The sequence below is a fragment of the Dipodomys spectabilis genome, unplaced genomic scaffold (assembly GCF_019054845.1).
Source record: "Dipodomys spectabilis isolate Male_0828 unplaced genomic scaffold, ASM1905484v1 ptg000335l, whole genome shotgun sequence".
NCBI lineage: Eukaryota > Metazoa > Chordata > Mammalia > Rodentia > Heteromyidae > Dipodomys > Dipodomys spectabilis.
This window is the reverse complement of record NW_024871012.1, coordinates 6,199,916-6,217,018: the sequence shown is the minus strand read 5'-3', so window position 1 is coordinate 6,217,018 and position 17,103 is coordinate 6,199,916. Positions and strand designations below refer to the sequence as shown.

Sequence of the window (17,103 nt, the reverse complement as noted above, 5' to 3'; positions counted from 1 at the left end):
CTGGCGCTTGGCGCGAACCGCCAGGGGGATCCGAGCGGGGTCCGGAGCGGGGCGTCCGGGCCGTGACTCAATAAAGAGCGCCGGGCCGCGGGCGTGCGGCCCCGCGGGCGCGGAGGGACAGAAGTTGGGGTCCGGCGAGGGGTCGCGGCGGGCACACCTCGCCTCTGATTGGCGGAGCCGGCCAGACTTTTCTTTATGGCGTCACCGGGTACCCGCCTGTGGGAGAGCCCCGGCTCCGTGACGTCACGCCCCGCCGGCCAATGAACGGCTCCGGTCTGCAGCCCCGAGGAGGGTTGTGGGCCCTCCCGCCCTCTTTTTTTCTCCCCCTTTTTGTGAATGAAGCTCCACGGCACGGCCCTCCTGGGGTCCCCGGGAGTCGCGGCCCGCGCTGCTCCGCTAGCTCCGCCGCAGCCTGCGCGGCCGCGGTGGGCGCGCGCGCTTGCCCGGGGCGGCCGCCACCGCGGGCCGCAGAGCCGTCGCCTCGGCTTCCCGAGCCGGCCGCGGGCTCCAGGGGGCGGGCTGGGGGCGCCCGCGGCGGCGGGAGGCGCCGTAGCGGGAGCCGCGGCGCGGGTCCGCGGCCGCCGGGGCAGAGCGCGCGGCGGGCGCCGGGGGCCGGGCCCCGCCTCCGGCCCGTGCGCGGCCGCCTCCCTCCGGCTCGGCCGTCCCCGCGGCGCCGCCGCTCCGCGCCCGCCGCCCCGGGCGCTCGGCGGGCGCGCGGGGCGCGCGGGGCCATGGTCGTGGCCCCCTGACGGGCCGCGGCCGCCTCCATGAAGCGGAAGAACGAGCGGCGGCAGAACTGGGCCGCCGCGCCCCCCTGCTCGCGGCGCTCCTCGTCCACCGCGCCCGGCGTGAAGAAGAGCCGCAGCTCCACGTCGCAGGAGCTGTCCCGCCTGGACCCGCAGGACAACCTGTATCTGGACATCACCGGTGAGCGCGCGGCCCGCGCCCCGGCCCCGGCCCGAGCGGGCCCTCCCTGCGCCTCTCCCCGGCCCGGCGCGCGGGCTCCCCGACGGCCCGGCCGCCCCTCCGCGACTCCCCGACGGCGCCGGGCCTCGGATGGACCCCGCCTGCGGGGCCGGAGCCCCCAGTTCGGGCCTCGGCGCCCGACCCCGCTGTGGGCGCTCCGGGGAGCCCTCGCCCGCCGCCCTCCCCAGGCGCCGCCCTGGGTGGCCCTGGCCCCCGCCGGCGCGGGGCGCCCGGGCTGCCCCGGTGTTGGGCGGGAGCAGCGGGCCCGGCGGTGCCCGCCCCGCGGCCGCGGTGAGCGCGGCGGGCGGCGGGTGAGGGCCGGGGCGGGCGGCGGGCGCGTCCTTCAGTGGATGGAACCTTCGAGGTTGGCGCCAGGAAGCCGAGTCCGCTTCAGCCCGGGTGCAGGTGGGGGCGCGGCTTCCGCAGCTCGGCGTGGAGGAGGAAGCGCGCCTCCGTGCCCGTCCGTGCCCTCCGTGCCCGTCCGTGCCCTCCATCGCCGCGGGTCCCGTCTGTGCCCTCCGTGTCCTCCGTGCTCTCCGTGTCCTCCGTGGCCGTGGGTCCCGTCCGTGGCCTCCGTGGCCGCGGGTCCCGTCTGTGTCCTCCGTGGCCGCGGGTCCCATCCGTGCCCTCCGTGTCCTCCGTGGCCGCGGGTCCCGTCTGTGTCCTCCGTGGCCGCGGGTCCCGTCCGTGCCCTCCGTGGCCGCGGATGCCCTCCGTGCCCCGCAGCGTTGGGGTGCCGTGGGCCGCGCCGCAGGGGCGTCGCTGGGACCCCAGGTCTGCGGAGCAGCTCTGTGAAGCCCGTGACCTTTCAAGGGCGCCCAGTCTGCGGGGTTTGATGTGGGGCAGAGGAGCCCGCGGGGTCCCGCATGCCCTCCCGAGCCCACGCGCGTCACCAATGTCTCCCGAACAGACAGATGCCCGCGCACACGCGCGCACACACACGCACGCACACCTACACACACATGCACACCTGCACAAGCACGTGCACCTGCACACACCTGCACATGCGCGCACACCTGCACACACCTGCACACCTACACACGCACGCACGCACACCTTCACACACATGCACACCTTCACAAGCATGCACCTGTACACCTGCACATATGCACACACACGCACACCCGCACAAACACGCACACTTGCACACCTGCACACCTGCTCCCGCGCACCCGCACGCACACCCGCACATACCTGCACACCGCACACATGCACACACCTGCACAAGCACGCACACCCGAGTCTGCTCGCTGACAGTGCTCTGCACTTGGAGTTCGCACCGCACGGTCTAGCAGTCGTCCACAGGAAACCTGGTTGCCTGCCGAGCCGGCCCGCTGAGGCTGGCCTCCACCCTGAGCCTCGCCTCCATCCCACCTCAAGCCCCACCTGGCTCTGAGATGGGCCTGGGACATCCTTTCGGGTGCTGCGCGGGTTCAGCAGGGCTTAGGGGTAAGGCTAGCACTTATCGTTGGAGTCACAGCTCCAGGCTTTTTTCCCTCGTGATTAACTGGAGGTAAGAATTTTACAGACTTTCCTGCTGGGGCTGGCTTCCAACCTCAGTCCTCCTTCCCAGCCTCATGGGCAGCTGGCATGACAGATGTGAGCCACCAGTACCAGTTTCCTTTGCTTTGAATGAATGCCTAGGCCAAAGAATATCAGGGTTTCTGTTGATGAAAGTTCCGGTTGTTTTCAGTCAAAAAGATTTTGCATTTTCATGTGGCTGGGGATGGAACTATGGGGCTGGGACATGCCAGGCATGCAGACACATGCTACAGTGAGCTATACATTTAACAAAAAGGGTTTTGATGTCAGTGAAATAAGGCTCCATCCTGGGTATAAATGTGGGTAAGCCTTCTTGGGCATGGTCACATGACTCAGCTTTAGAAAATACCAACAGAGCTGGGAAGGTGGCTCAGTGGTAGAGCGCTTGCCTTGCATGTGTGAGGCCCTTGGTTCGATTCCTCAGCACCATATAAGCAAAAAGAAAAAAGCCAGAAGTGGCGCTGTGGCTCAAGCGGTAGAGTGCTAGCCTTGAGCTGAAGAGCTGAGGGACAGCACCCAGGCCCAGAGTTCAGGCCCCATGAATGGACCCCCCCCCCCCAAAAAAAAAAATACCAACAAGCAGAATACTGAGGAGGGCTAGAGCATTTTATCAAGTCAGAATACTAGATTACAAGCTGGATTACAGGCCACAGACCAAGTTCGTGTCTCTCTGTCAGATTTTATTTCTGGAGGAAGGAACAAGGGTTTTCCCTGGGATTTCTCCAGGCATAATAGTGTTGGTGTCCTAGAAAAATGACAGTAAAGTAGTCTGTTTCAGTGTGACATACGTGACACATTAAGGTTTGGGTTGCTTTCTGATCATTACCTTTGTGTGTGTGTAGGGGGAGGCTTTTGAAGCCTCTGCTCAGCAAATGGCAGTTGATCTTTGGTTTCTGACTGGTTTTTCTCAGTCCTTTTTTTTTTTTTTTTTCCTGCTTTGGGCCTGGGTTCTATCACTGGGTTCCTTTTTGCTTAAGGTTAGCACTGTACCACGTGAGCCACAGTACCACTTTCTGCTTTTCCTGTGATGAATTGGAGATAAGAGTCTCATGGACTTTCCTGCCCTGGCTGGCTTTGAACCAGAATCCTCAGATTTCAGCCTTCTGAGGAGTTGGGATTGCATGAGCCACCAGCGCCCGGCTCCTTGTTTTTCCATAATTTAAAAAAGACCCACAGGATTGTTTAAAAAAAAAAAAAAAAAGAAAGCCAAACATTACCAAAAGAGAAATAAATACCTTCTCTGGTCATTTTTTTCACCCTTCAGTTTTTTGTGCACATTCAGGTTTCTAGAAATTGTATCCTACCTGCAGGGGCTGTTCTCTTCTTAATTGCTGTGTGCTTTTATATGCGTGGCCGAATCATAATTTATTTACAGGTAATAAATAAGTAGAAATTTGGGAATTTGCTAGACTATATTAGAGATAGCTGCAGTGATATTGGTAGATGTCTACCTCTGTTAATGTTGACTGTATTTGTGGAGTAAACTTCTAGGAGTGAAAATGCCAGGCCAAACTATATATAAATGTATCTACTCATCAATGGATGACAGGGCTGCTGTGAATACCTAGGAATGTCCATGGTTGCATGGGCATGCTTTCACTTCTTTTGGATACATACCTAGGAGTAGAATTTCAAGGTCACACAGTAACTCCATGTTGGATATTTTGAGTAACGGCAGCATATTCAATTTGTAATAGAAATTCTGGGGATACCAGGAGATTTCATGTGTTTGCATTTAATTAGGATGCTTAATCTTTGGTTGTCTTTTTTCATTCTTCTATCACTACTTTTTAGGATCTATTTAGACACACTACTATCTTGGCCATTTCCATAGTCTCTTTCTTACTATGAACAGACTGAAAGGGGTTTAATTCCCACCCTCATCCATCTCCCTTTCTTGAGGCCATTCACTTAGTCCCCAGTGTATCATGGAAAGAAAAGATTGCAGGCAATGTAGACTACATGTTAGTGCTGCAGAGATACTGCGTTAAAGGTGTCAGAATGAACTGTTACTGGTCAGAAGCTGAGAGAAAAGAGGAAATGAGGAGAGTTTCAGTTGGATTTGGAAGTGAATTCGTTCTTAGTTATTAGACATACCAAGAGGACACAAGTATGCATTTGATTTTCGTCTGAATTTCCTTCATTCCAGAGAACTGAATTTTCTTTAATTTTCCCATCTCTTCAGTAGGGCCCTGCATCAAATGACAGTGCATTTTCTTTCCTCTTTATTAGTAAAAGCATTTTAAACATTCTGACATTATTTCATAATCTCTGTGCTTGGTCATTTATATGATTTAATAGTTGGTGCAGACCTTTGACTTATTTTTATTTAAAAAAACATCTGATTAGAGCAGGTGCTGGTGGCCCATGCCTGTAATCCTTGCTACTGAGAAGGCTGAAATCTGAGGATTGTGGTTTGAAGCCAGACTGGGTAGAAAAGTCTGAGTTTGTTTTTTGTTGTTGTCAGTCCTGGGGCTTGAACTCTGGGCCTGGGCACTGTCCCTCAGCTCTTCAGCTCAAGACAAGTGCTCTGCCACTTGAGCCACTGCACCACTTCTGGCTTTCTGAGTGGTTTATAGGTGATAAGTCTCATGGACTTCTCCTGCCCAGGCTGGCTTTGAACTGTGATCCTCAGATCTCAGCCTTCTGAGTAGCTAGGATCAAAGGCATGAGCCACCAGCACCCAGCCTGTAAGACTCTTATCTCCAGTAAACTACTCAGAAAAAGCCAGAGGTGGCACTGTGGCTCAAAGTGGTAGAACTCTGGCCTTGAACACCGAGAGGTTCAGGAACGGTGCCCAGGTTCTGAGTTTAAGGCCCAAGACTGGCAAAAAACAGTTCTGATGAGTAAAGAAAATTAGTAATGACTGTCAGATCAGCAAAAAGGTCTTTTTTTTTTTTTTTTTTTTGGTGGGTCATGGGGCTTGAACTGGGCCTGAGCACTGTCCCTTAGCTCTTCAGCTCAAGGCGAGCGCTTTACCAGTTGAACCACAGTGCCACTTCTGGTTTTCTGGTGGTTTATTGGAGAGAAGAGTTTCACAGACTTTTGTGCTGGGGCTGGCTTTGAACTGTGATTCTCCGATCTCAACCTTCTAGTACCTAGGATTACAGGCATTTGTCTTAAATTTGTTTACTTCCTCCCCCTCCCCTCCCCCCCCCCCCCCCCCCCCCCCCAGTCCTGGGGCTTGAACCTCAGGGTCTGGGTACTGTCCTTGAGCTTCTTTGCTCAAGGCTAGCATTGAGCCACTGAGCCACTTCTGGCTTTCTGTTTTTCTGAGGAATCCAACCCAGGGCTTCATTCATGCTAGGCAAGCACTCTATCACTAAACCACATTCTCAGCCCTTAAATTTGTTTACTTTTTTTTTTTTTTTTTTTTTGGTTGGTTGTTGTGGCTGAACTCTGGGTCTGGGCGCTGTCCCTCAGCTCTTCAGCTCAAGGCTAGTGCTCTGCTACTTGAGCCACAGAGGCACTTCCTGCTTTTTTCTGCTTATATGGTCTGAGGAATTGAACCCTTATGCATGCGAGGCAAGCACTCTACCACGAGCCACCTTCCCAGCCCCTAAATTTGTTTACTTTTAAAGGTTTACTGTGCCAGGTGTCGGTGACTCAGGCCTGTAATCCTACTCAGGAGGCTGAGATCTGAGGATCATGGTTCAAAGCCAGCCCCTGCAGGAAAGTCTGTGAGACTCTTCAGAAAACCAGAAGTGGTTGCTGTGACTCAAGTGGTAGAGCACTCACCTCGAGCTGACAGCTCAGGGCAGCTCCCAGGCCTAGAGTTCAAGCTCCACAATGGACAAAAACAGCAAACAAAAATAAAGGTATACTGTGTCTGCCATGATGGAATTTTGAGGTTTAGAGTATCTATTAAAGCAATAAATAATTTTATTGGGGAAATGATGCTTGAGGTCAAGATTGTCATTTTAAAGCACTAGTTAATGGTAGTCTACTGGTTACTCTTTAACTGAAATCAAACATCTACAGTACTGCCCTTTCCTCTTTTTCTCTAGGATGTTTAAAATTCACAGAGGATAGCATTAGGCAGGGATAATGTATTCATTAATTCAAGAAGTATTTACTGAATGCTTTCTATGTAAAATACTCAGGCATATACATTGTTTGTAGTGGCAGAAGCATATTATTTTCTGCATAGAGAGGAATGCTGTTACATATATTCCTGAGTCAGGGAGAAAACAAATTCATTTTTCATCCAGTTTCATGTCGTAGTTAAGACTATTAAATTTCAAGAATTGAATGGAGCTCATCAAAGTTTGCAGCGCTCATTTGTCTTCTTGCCTGTGATTTGTTTTTGTACTAGTACATTAGGTGAATTTGTTTCATTGATTTTTATGCTTGCTTAATTTTTAGGTAGTTCATGTTACTTACCTGCTTTAAATCTTACTACTTATGTATCCCAGTACGTTTAAGTTTCAAACGTTTCTCTTTTAAATGGACATAAAGGGTAATTGTGCACATAGATATGGGAATACAGAATAATTGTGTTGGTGAAACAGTATTAATGCCAGGAAGTTACCAGGAAGTACAGATTTTGGTTGCTCTGTGCCTTTGTATGAACAGATCTCCCCAATTCCTGTTGAAGCTAGGGAGAGCTGGGCTGAAGCCACAATCTGGAGTTTTAGGGTGGAGAGCACCCTGGATTGCATACAAAAGACTTCGTGGATTTTGACGAATGGGCAAAAGGAATAGATAATAGAGGCCCCTTGGGCTCATCCTGTTTTCCACATTGACCTTGCTTACACCCCAGATTTTCCAGATGTCATTTATTTGACAAATACCTAATGAATAATACTGTCAAGGGCTAACAATAGAGCTCCGCAGGGGTAGTCTCTGCTGCCACCCTGGGTTTGTTTTCTGTGTTCATTGAGAAAACAACCTGGTAGTGTGAAGGAGAACCTGAGAATGGGGAGACCAGGTAGTGGTTGAAAGCTGGGGGCAGAAACGTTGTTGCTGGAAGGGTCATTTCTCTGAGGGGGACTAAGCTGGTGGCAATGGGCTGATACGATCGGATTATTAGCAATCTCTTGGAAACCTGGATTCTCTCATGTGTCAGACTGGCCCTGAAAATGAAGGGGAGGACAAGCCAAGCCCCTGGCCTGGTACACACCTTGCTGGTGGCCAGGGCTATACGTGTGTGCTTGCTCTGTTTCCAGCTGAGACGCACGCAGCTCCCTTTGCCCGTGCGTGGACTCCCGGTTCAGTGAGTCAGCACCGTGGAGATGCAGTGCACGTCCCTGTGCTTCTCACAGCGATCCTGGCAGAAATGCTCCTGTGGAGGCCTGCTCAGGCTCTGCAGAGACTGGAGGAGAAGCAGAAGGAAGCGGAGAGGGAGGAGGGGGAGCAGGAGGAGGAGGGGGAGGAGAGGGAGCAGGAGGCTGGGGCTGAGGCTGGGCTGCCTTTTGCCTTAGGAGAAATTGGTTTTTCTTTGTGAGAGCAAGAATTAACCAAAGCTGTGACTGCATTCTTAAACTATTGTGATGTATTTTTACTATACTGAAGAATTTGTAGATTGCCTGCTGATACTAAATAGCATTTAAGTTTCTGGGAGTAGTTTTTTTTTTTTTTAAGTCGGTCTTGGGGCTTGAACTCTGGGCCTGGGTGCTGTCCCTCAGCTCTTCAGCTCAAGGCGAGTGCTCTACACTTGAGCCAGTTTTCTGGTGGTTTACTGGAGATAAGAGTTTCACTGACGTTACTGCCTGGGCTGTCTTTGAACGGTGATCCTCAGATCTCAGCCTCCTGAGTAGTTGGGATTGTAGAGGTGAGCCACCAGTGCCTGGCTGGGGGTGTTTTCTTGAAGATGCAAAGGTCTGGGGAGAGAACACAGGTAGGAAGTTATTAAAAAGTAAAGCAAATAGTACGAGATTCTTTACTGATAGAATGAACAATTTTCAGAGTGGTTAATTGAAAGCCTGATGATACCTCTTTCCATTTAAAAATAGTATTTCACAGATGATTATCCAAAAGATTTGATCCTGGTGTAAGATATATTAGGTTTCATTAGGGTAGCTGATGAAGAGACCACCACGCCCTATTCAGGCAGGAAAAGAAGTTTATTTACCGAACTGTTGTCCCCACCGTGCATGGTGGAGAAGCTTGAAGCTCGGCTGAAAAGGCAAGGGGAGGGGGAGGGAGAAGAGGGGTGCCCACCTCTGGGCCAGGACTTACCTAGAAAATTAGACATGATACCACCCCTTTTCTGCAAACCGAACTGCCTTGAGACACCACACAAGCCTTCTCACCAGTACCATTGCTGGCCTTCACATCCACGTCCACACCACTTCTCTACTCTGGTGAGTGAAACTACTCTACGGTTTTCTGTTGCTCAGTCTCTGTCCAGATGTGGTGCCACACCAGAGAGCTCCTATGACCTTTAGCCGAAAGGCCGGTCACCTCCGAAGCAAGGGACGCTTGGTTTTGGGGGCTTGGCCATTTCTCTCTAGAGGGCTCTGGGGGAAGTCAGGACGCCGCTTCTGTCTGGCCAGCTCTCCTTCACTCACCAGACTGACTCTCCTACACATTTAATGGGGTGCTGAGAGTCATGCCCGAGCTGTGAAACCCCTTTGAAATGCCTCCTGCGCTCCCTGGAAAGCCAGAGTGCCTCATTTTTATGCCATTCTCAGATGTAGACAGTTTTTGCTGCTGCAATGGTAACTGGTCATAAGTCTGTTTACTTTCAGGCTCTTTGCTCTCTCTCCAATCATGTCTAACTTTCTAGATAAGTCCTGGCCCAGAGCTGGGTACCCCTCTGCCCCCCCCCCTGCCCCCTTGCCTTTTCAGACATGCTTCTCCACCATGCATGGCAGGGACAGCAGGTCAGCAAATAAACTTCTTTTCCTGTGGTGTTCTCTTCATCAGCTACCTAAAGAAACCTACCTATTTAATATACCTTACACTGGTATTGCATATTACTGGCAGAGAGAACCTTTACTATGATTTTTTTTTGTTTATTTTGTAAAGCAAATTGACTCTCAGGATTTTTACATTATGTGCAGCACAGGGACACAAACATAGGGTGGAAAGTCCAATAGAAATAAATCTTTAAATTTAGTTTTTATTGGTAGTAAAATATTTTAGTAGCCAGCATTTTCTTTTCTTCTTGTGGAAATACTGTACAGAGGGGTTACAATTACATGGGCAAGATATTTTATTTTTCTTCCTAATACTACATAGTACTTTTCATTAAAGTAAATCTCTTTAAGATCCCATCATTTTTATAATGATCTGTAAATTAGTATGAAAACTTGGTGAGGGTGTCTCTCCGAACCTCTTGAAGCTGATCCTTCTGTAGAACAGTCACCTTAGTCACCTTTCCGAGGGTGGCACTTAGGTGCAATGGCTGATGTTGCAGAAAGGGAAGAAATTGTAAGAGACAGAAAACCGTTGGGCATGAGGCTGGGAAATGGCTTAGTAGTAGAGTGCTTGCATAGCAAATGTGAAGCCCTGGGTTCAGTAACACATACACAGAAAAAGCCGGAGGTGATGCTGTGGTTCACGTGACAGGCTGCTAGCCTTGAGCAAAAAGCAGCTCAGGGACAGTGTCCAGGCCCTGAGTTCAAGCGCCAGTACTGGGGGAAAAAAAAAAATTGGGCATTAGCTAACTAGTCTTCCAGTATTGTTTCTTTCCATTATTATTATTATTAGCTTCCAGAGTTATTTAATTTGTAGCCTTATCAGACGCACTGACTTTCAATATTAGGCAGAGATTGCTTAGAAAACATTTTCCAAGATGAAATAGATTTTTAATATCCTAGTTGAAGTCAAGGATATTGAACTGCAAGGTGCTTGTCACATCTGGACTCGAGTTCCTGTGAAAATTTACATCCTTGTCTCTCTTCTTTTTCTGCAGCTTTTCATAGATACTGCTCCAACAAAGGTATTTGGATCCTTGACTACTTTGCAGTTCTTTCTGATGGTTTTTACCCCACAGAATTTGCTTTTTAGTTGTGATTATTGGTGCTGTCCTTTCCTATTTTCATATCCTAAATGTAGTCTTAGTAGGTTGAATTTTCTGCCACTGTAGATTACCTTTGGTGTGTTTATCAGTTCCCTTGAAAATTGCATACTTCTGAAAAGCTCTATTGGTTCTGTGTATAGAGAGTAATACTTCAGTGTTACTGTGATATTTTACTGGGGTAATTATGAAGGTGGCGTTTGGAGTAGTAGATATTTATGATCATACTAAACTTTCCCTTTCAGTAGAATTATGGTGGCAGGCTCTTGCTGAAAGGATGTTTAGAATGAGTTAACAACAGCTTTTTTTTCTTTGCATTGGGTTAGAGTTCTTTGTAGGCATTCCTGTGCTTAATAGACAAAAAATAATCTTATTGCCTGACGCAAGAGAAAAATTTCATGAAATGATAGCTACTTGAGCTTAAGGAATAGTGGAGTGAATATATATTGTACTGGGGTGAGGTGATGGGGGGGGGGGACGGGGAGGAGGCAGTCAAACCTAGAGGCTGATACACGTTAAACAAATATTCTACCACTCAGCTGCATCCTCCGGCCCTCGTGTTCTTGTCATCATTGTCTTCTCCTTTTATTAAAAAAGGATTCTGATTTACCTTTTCTTTTGTCGGTTGTGGGCCTTGAACTCTGGGCCTGGGCGCTGTCCCTCAGCTCTTCAGCTCAAGGCTAGCACTCTACCACTTGAGCTACAGCGCCACTTCTGGTTTTCTGGTGGTTTATTGGAGATAAGAGTTTCACGGGGCTGGGATGTAGCTCAGTGGCAAAGCGCTTGCCTAGCAAGTGCAACGTCCTGGGTTCCATCCCCAGTACCAAAAAAAAAAAAAAAAAGAGTTTCACGGACTTTCCTGCCCGAGCTGGCTTTGAACCTCAATCCTCAGATCTCAGCCTCCTGAGTAGCTAGGATTAAAGGCGTGAGCCACTGGTGCTGGCTCTGATTTACCTTTTTAAGTTCTTCAAATAAGGGCAGCACAAGAAGAGCAAATCTGAATTACACACATAGACATATGCATTTTTCTTTTCTTTAGTTTTTTTCATGTTAGTCTTGGGACTTGAACTCAGGGCTGGGGCACTGCCCCTGAGCATCTCTCCTCCCCCAGTCTAATGTTCTACCACTTTGAGCCACTTCTGCCATTTGTTGGTTAAATGGAAAAAAGTCATGGACTTTCCTGCTCAAGCTGGCTTTGAACTAGGACCCTCACGTCTCAGCCTCCTGAATAGCTAGAATGACAGGCATGAGCTACGGGCACCCAACTTTGTATATATTTTTTACTTAAAAGTGTTTAACTTTCTGTCAGTGCACTGGCTCAGACCTGTAGTAATCTTAGTTATGCAGAAGGTGGAGATTGGGAGGATTACCTTTCAAGGTCATCCTAGGAAAAAGGTTCGTGAGACTCCCATCTCAATAACAACAAAAACAAAAAACAAAAAAAAGCATGGTGGTTTACATTTGTCAAGGCAGGCTGAGACCTGGGAATGTCAAGGTTGCAGGCCAGCCTGGGCAGAAAACTTTGCAAGACCCAACCTCAACAGGGGAAAACCTGGCATAAACCACAAGCAAAACCTGTGGGCAAAAAGGGAGACCTTACCAAACAAAAACAAAACCAGGCCAGGTGCTAGTGCTCACACCTGTAATCCTAGCTGCTCAGAAGGCAGAGATCTGAGGATCACATTTGAAGCCAGCCCAGGCAGGTCTACTGTGGAGACTCTTATCTCTAGTTAACCACCCAAAAAGCTAGATATAGATCTGTGGCTCAAGCGGTAGAGCACTAGCTGTGAACAAAAAGAGCTCAGGGTCAGCACCCAGGCCTTGAGTTGAAGCCCCAGGATCATACCAAAACAAAAAAACAGAACAGTAAGAGCTAGAAACATAGCTGAAGTGAGTCCCTAACTAACTAGCAAGAAGGGGGCCTTGAGTTCAAATCGTAGTACCACAAAATATAAAGCGTAACTTTGTTCTTTTCATCTTTTATACAGCTCCTTTAATTTTTAGTGTCATTTATATTCCAGAGAAGCACCTTGCATTTTTTTTAAACAGTCTACTCAAAGATTTAGTTCCATTGTCTTTGATTTTGAAAAGCTGAGCTACTCGGCTGGATAAATTAATTCTAGTTGCGTATCACATATTGACTTCATTTCTTAGGTAGCTCACTTTTATACCATTAAAATTTCGTTGGCAGTGTACTTTTTGTATAAAAGAAAAACATCTTGTTCCTGGTGTCGGTGGAATTTGTTGTTCCTTCAAGTTCTTATTTGAAAGTAAAATTACTTTCTTGGCACTGTTGTGCAGTGTACGACATTGATCTTTTTATACCCAATCCATAATGCTATAATATCATTTAGGTGTTCTCAGCTCTGCAAAGCTCTCTATTTTAGGACCATTTTAGCTGAATCATTCTCTGTATTTTGCTCATTTATACTCATTTGTATGAATTATGCTATAGAATTAATGTATCCATTCAACAAATAGTTATTGAGCAACTACTTTAAGCAAGGAATTGGACCAGTGGTTATTGAAGAGGGGAGAGGATGGGAAGATTAATAACACCAAAGCCCTGTTAGCATTATTCCCTCCTGGAGTCCTCAGCTCCACCAGACCTGAGCTCCTACCTGTCCCAGAGTTCCCAATAAAAAGTTGGCCACTCCCTCTCTCTGCCCAGACCTACCTGTGCACCTGGATAGGGGCAGATGCCATATTGCCCCATCTCCTGGGGAGATATGTCCGCTCTCACAAACCTTGTAATAATCCTTCCCCTGTGTGTGCCTGCCTCCGAGTGGTTCCATGGGATGGCCAGGATGGATCCTAACAAGCCCCTTTCTCTAAAAGAAAGAGAGGAAATAAACTTAACCATCCTCCTCTCAATGAAGACAGGTAATGAAGGGATGAGTCAGCGAGTTTTACTTTCTTGATTTAAATGTCAATTTGAGCAGATTTTGTGTTGGAAGTGTCACTTGATGATTCCTACACAACATGAATTATTTCATCCATTATCTCGTAGAAATGAGGTCTTATGGTATCTCTCCTCCTCGTGTGTCTCTGTGTATATGTTTTAACTTTTAAAAGAAGTGAGAGAAAATTTCATTTTAGGATTCAGCTCTTTATATACTTAAGTACATATGTGAATGCATACAGTTAACAGTTTACTGAAAAAACTATCTCTATTAAAACCAAACCAGCAAAGGGCAGGTGGTTCATGCATATAAATCTTAGTTATTCTGGAGATCTGAAGATGATGGTTTGAAGTCAACCCGGGCCTGGATTCTATCCACCAAAAGTCTGGAAGTGGAGCTGTGGCACAAGTGGTAGAGTGCTAGCTTTGAGTAGAAATGCTCAGAGACAAGTTTAAGCCCCAGGACAGGTACAACAAACAAACCCAAACTAGTGAAACCTGTACATTTCAATTAATTCAGTGTCTCTAATTTGAATCTGAGAGGATATAGTTTAAAATGAGATGCCTTTTTAGTCCTTTTTAAAAATTTTGTCTGAGACCAGGACTCTAAATCAGTTGTCTGACACTTTTGCTCATTGGCTGGAGATCTACCCTCTGAGCCATACTTCTAACCCCATAAAGGTTGGTTCTCTCTCTCTCTCTCCCAGTGTACCAGCCCTACGGCCTGAACTCAGAGCCTGGGTGCTGTCCTTGAGCTTTCTGCTCAAGGTTAGCACTCTACCACTTGTATTGCAGCTCCACATGGTGGTTTGTCAGAGATAAGAGTCTCACAGACTTTCTTACCTGGTTTGGCTTTGAAGCTTGATCCTCAGATCTCAGCCTCATGAATATCTAGGATTATAGCCCCTAGTGGCAGGTGGGCCATCCCCTCCTCCCTTCTTTCTCCTTGTTTCTTCTTGGCAAGAAGTAATTATAGCCCATGGCATTTTTTTTAGTGCCACTAGTGGGGCTTGAACTCTGGACCTCAGACTCTTGCTTAGCATTTTTGCTCAAGGCTAGAGCTCTTTCCCATGACTCACAGCTCTACTTCTGGCATTTTTTTTTTCTCTTGGTTATTAGAGAAGAGCATCATGGATATTTCTGCCCAGGTTAGCTGGGCTGCCTTCAAACTAAGATCCTCAGAGCTCAGGCTCTTGAGCAGCTAGGATTACAGGCATGCAACCACCAATGCCCAGCTACAGCTCTTCTTCCTCCTCTTCCTGCTTCTTCTTGGTATAGTACATTTTTAAAAATTACATTTTAAATTGAAGGTGCGAAAGGTTAGATTGCTAACTACTTAAGAAACTAGTCTTGGTTTGTGTGATTTGAACTTAAATTTGAACTTAGGATTCTCATTTTTGTATGGGTGGCAAGAGAGAGTTGCTTTGACACGAATATATAACAATTCAAGTGATAGTCTTAAAAATTTTGGAAGCTATTTTCAAATTGCTCTTGGAATTTATTATGGTAATACTGTCATTAGGTAGCTTGTTGGAAGCAACTCCTATGTGAAACTGAAGCATCTTAGCATGCATTTCCTTCCTTTTTGACAAGTATCAAAACCCCTTTAGTTTGTCTACCAAACACCAGGAAGGAGGCTGGAGTTTTCACTCTAGTGTTATTTCTCATTTTAAACCATTGAGACAAAAAGGGCTCAAGGCACAAATTCACAATTTTGCCCACAAAATTTGAGTGCATTTTTTGTCTCATTCTTGTAATGGCTGCAGGAAGAAGGGCAGTAGAGAGCTCAGACACAAGAACCGCTGGTGTGTAGTAACTAACCCTGAGATGTGGAACTTGGTTGCTGCTAGTTGTATTGATAGAGAAGTTTGCTGCAAATGTCTCAGATTTGCCAAGACAGATAACTTTGAATGAATGAGGTTCTTACCAAGGAGCCTTGAACTAGGTTAGAGAAAAAAAAATTTTTTTTTAAATTGTCCCTCTAGCTAGGCTGTGGCCACTCAGGAGGAGCTAAGATCTGAGGATCATGGTTCAAAGCCATCCCTGACAGGAAAGTCCACGGGACATTGATCATCAGCCAAACACCATAAAGCCAGAAATGGAGCTGTGGCTCTAGGGGTAGCCTTGAGCACAAAAACTCAGAGATAGTGCCTAGACCCTGAGTTCAAGCCCCAGGACCAAGCAAGTACATAAATTCTCCTAGAACTAACAGAACCTGATGTAGATCAGACATACATGTGATCTCTGTTTCCTCCTTTATTTTTTTGGCAGGCCGGAATTGGGTTCGAGGCTTGTGCATGCTAGATAAGCACTCTACCACTCAGCTACACTCCGGGCCTATTCATTTTACTTTGAGAGCAGGTCATACTAAGTTGTCCAAGTTATTTCCACAGTTGAGCTCTTCCTCCCTCAGCCTCTTGAGTAGCTGTAAGTTCAGGTGTGTGTCTCCCTGCAGGCTGCTCTGTCCTGTTTGAAATCATGAGTGCCCTCCTGTGGTGCTGTTGGAGTGTGTGGTGATTTCTGGGTTTAAGGATGGGCTCTATCTTAGCTGGGATATGTTTTGTTTCCTAGACCTAGCCCCTATCACTCTTAATATCCCAGCTAGCGTGAATTAGACAACAAACGCCTGGAGAGGAAGAATAAGGAAGACATACTTTAAAGCATTCTGTATCTCTTGGTCCCTGTGTTTTTTGTAGGGGCTGGGTGATGTCCCTGAACTCTTTTGCTCAAGGCTAGCACCCTACATCCTATCACTTTGAACCACAGTGCCACTTAAGGTTTTGGTTGTTTTTTTTTTGGTCGGTCATGGGGCTTGAACTCTGGGCCTGGGCACTGTCCCTCAGTCCTTCAGCTCAAGGCTAGCGCTCTACCACTTGAGCCACAGTACCACGTCTGGCTTTTTCTGCTTATCTGATGTTGAGGAATCAAACCCAGGGCCTCATGCATGCAAGGCAAGCACTCTACCACTGAGCCACCACCTTCCCAGTCCCCACTTAAGGTTTTTTGGTAGTTAATTTGAAAGTCTCAGAATTTCCTGCACTGGCTGGCTTTGAACCTCGATCCTCAGATCTCAGCCTCCTGAGTAGCTAGGCCACCAGTGCCTGGCTTTAGGTTGTTTTAATCTAGTAAGGTTTTCACAATAACTGCTTTCAGCCATGGTATTGAAGGGATATTTTTCCTTTTCCTTTCTTTTAGTGAATTTCCAAATAAAGATGGTGTTCTGAACACTAACCAATATACTTGGATCTTTTTTTTCTTTGCCCCCTCGCTTCTTCCCTCTCCCCCTAGTCCCCCTGCTTCCCTGCCTCCCTCCCTCCCTCCCTCCCTGCATGCCTGCCTGCCTTCCTTCCTTCCTTCCTTCCTTCCCTCCTTCCCTCTACCACTGAGCCATACCTTAGCGGCCCCCCCAACACCCCCCCCCCCTGTCTATGTTTAGGATAGGGTCATAGGTCTGGCCACTGTTTGTACCTGGAATGTAATCCACTTACTTAAGTCTATTGGAAGATAGTTGCTGAGATTAGAAGTATAAGTATAAGGTACCACTCCCAGCTTCCCTCTGTGGAGATGAAGTCTTGTAGATATTTCTGTCTGGGCTGGCCTTGGAACCTCAATCCTCCTGATCTCAGTCTCTCAAGTAGTTAGGATTAAGATGTATGCCACTGAGGTCTGGCTTTTTCTTTATTAATTGATTTTTTAAAAACAGCTCTTTATTTCTAATTGAAACTTT

General features: G+C 47.8%; 1 protein-coding gene across 8 annotated transcripts in view; it reads left to right on the top strand.

The window, feature by feature from the left end:
- The first annotated feature begins 723 nt into the window (after positions 1 to 723).
- Cdc14b (cell division cycle 14B) overlaps positions 724 to 17,103 on the top strand; it is a 103,798-nt gene continuing 87,418 nt past the window's right edge. For 6 of the 8 annotated variants that reach the window (XM_042665592.1, XM_042665597.1, XM_042665596.1 and 3 more), the window contains exon 1: positions 763 to 927. In XM_042665592.1, coding sequence (XP_042521526.1) covers positions 768 to 927 — 160 coding nt within the window. In that variant the 5' untranslated portion in view covers positions 763 to 767. Of the gene's footprint in view, positions 928 to 17,103 lie in introns of all 8 variants that reach the window. The other 2 variants (XM_042665593.1, XM_042665598.1) reach the window with 2 other exon arrangements.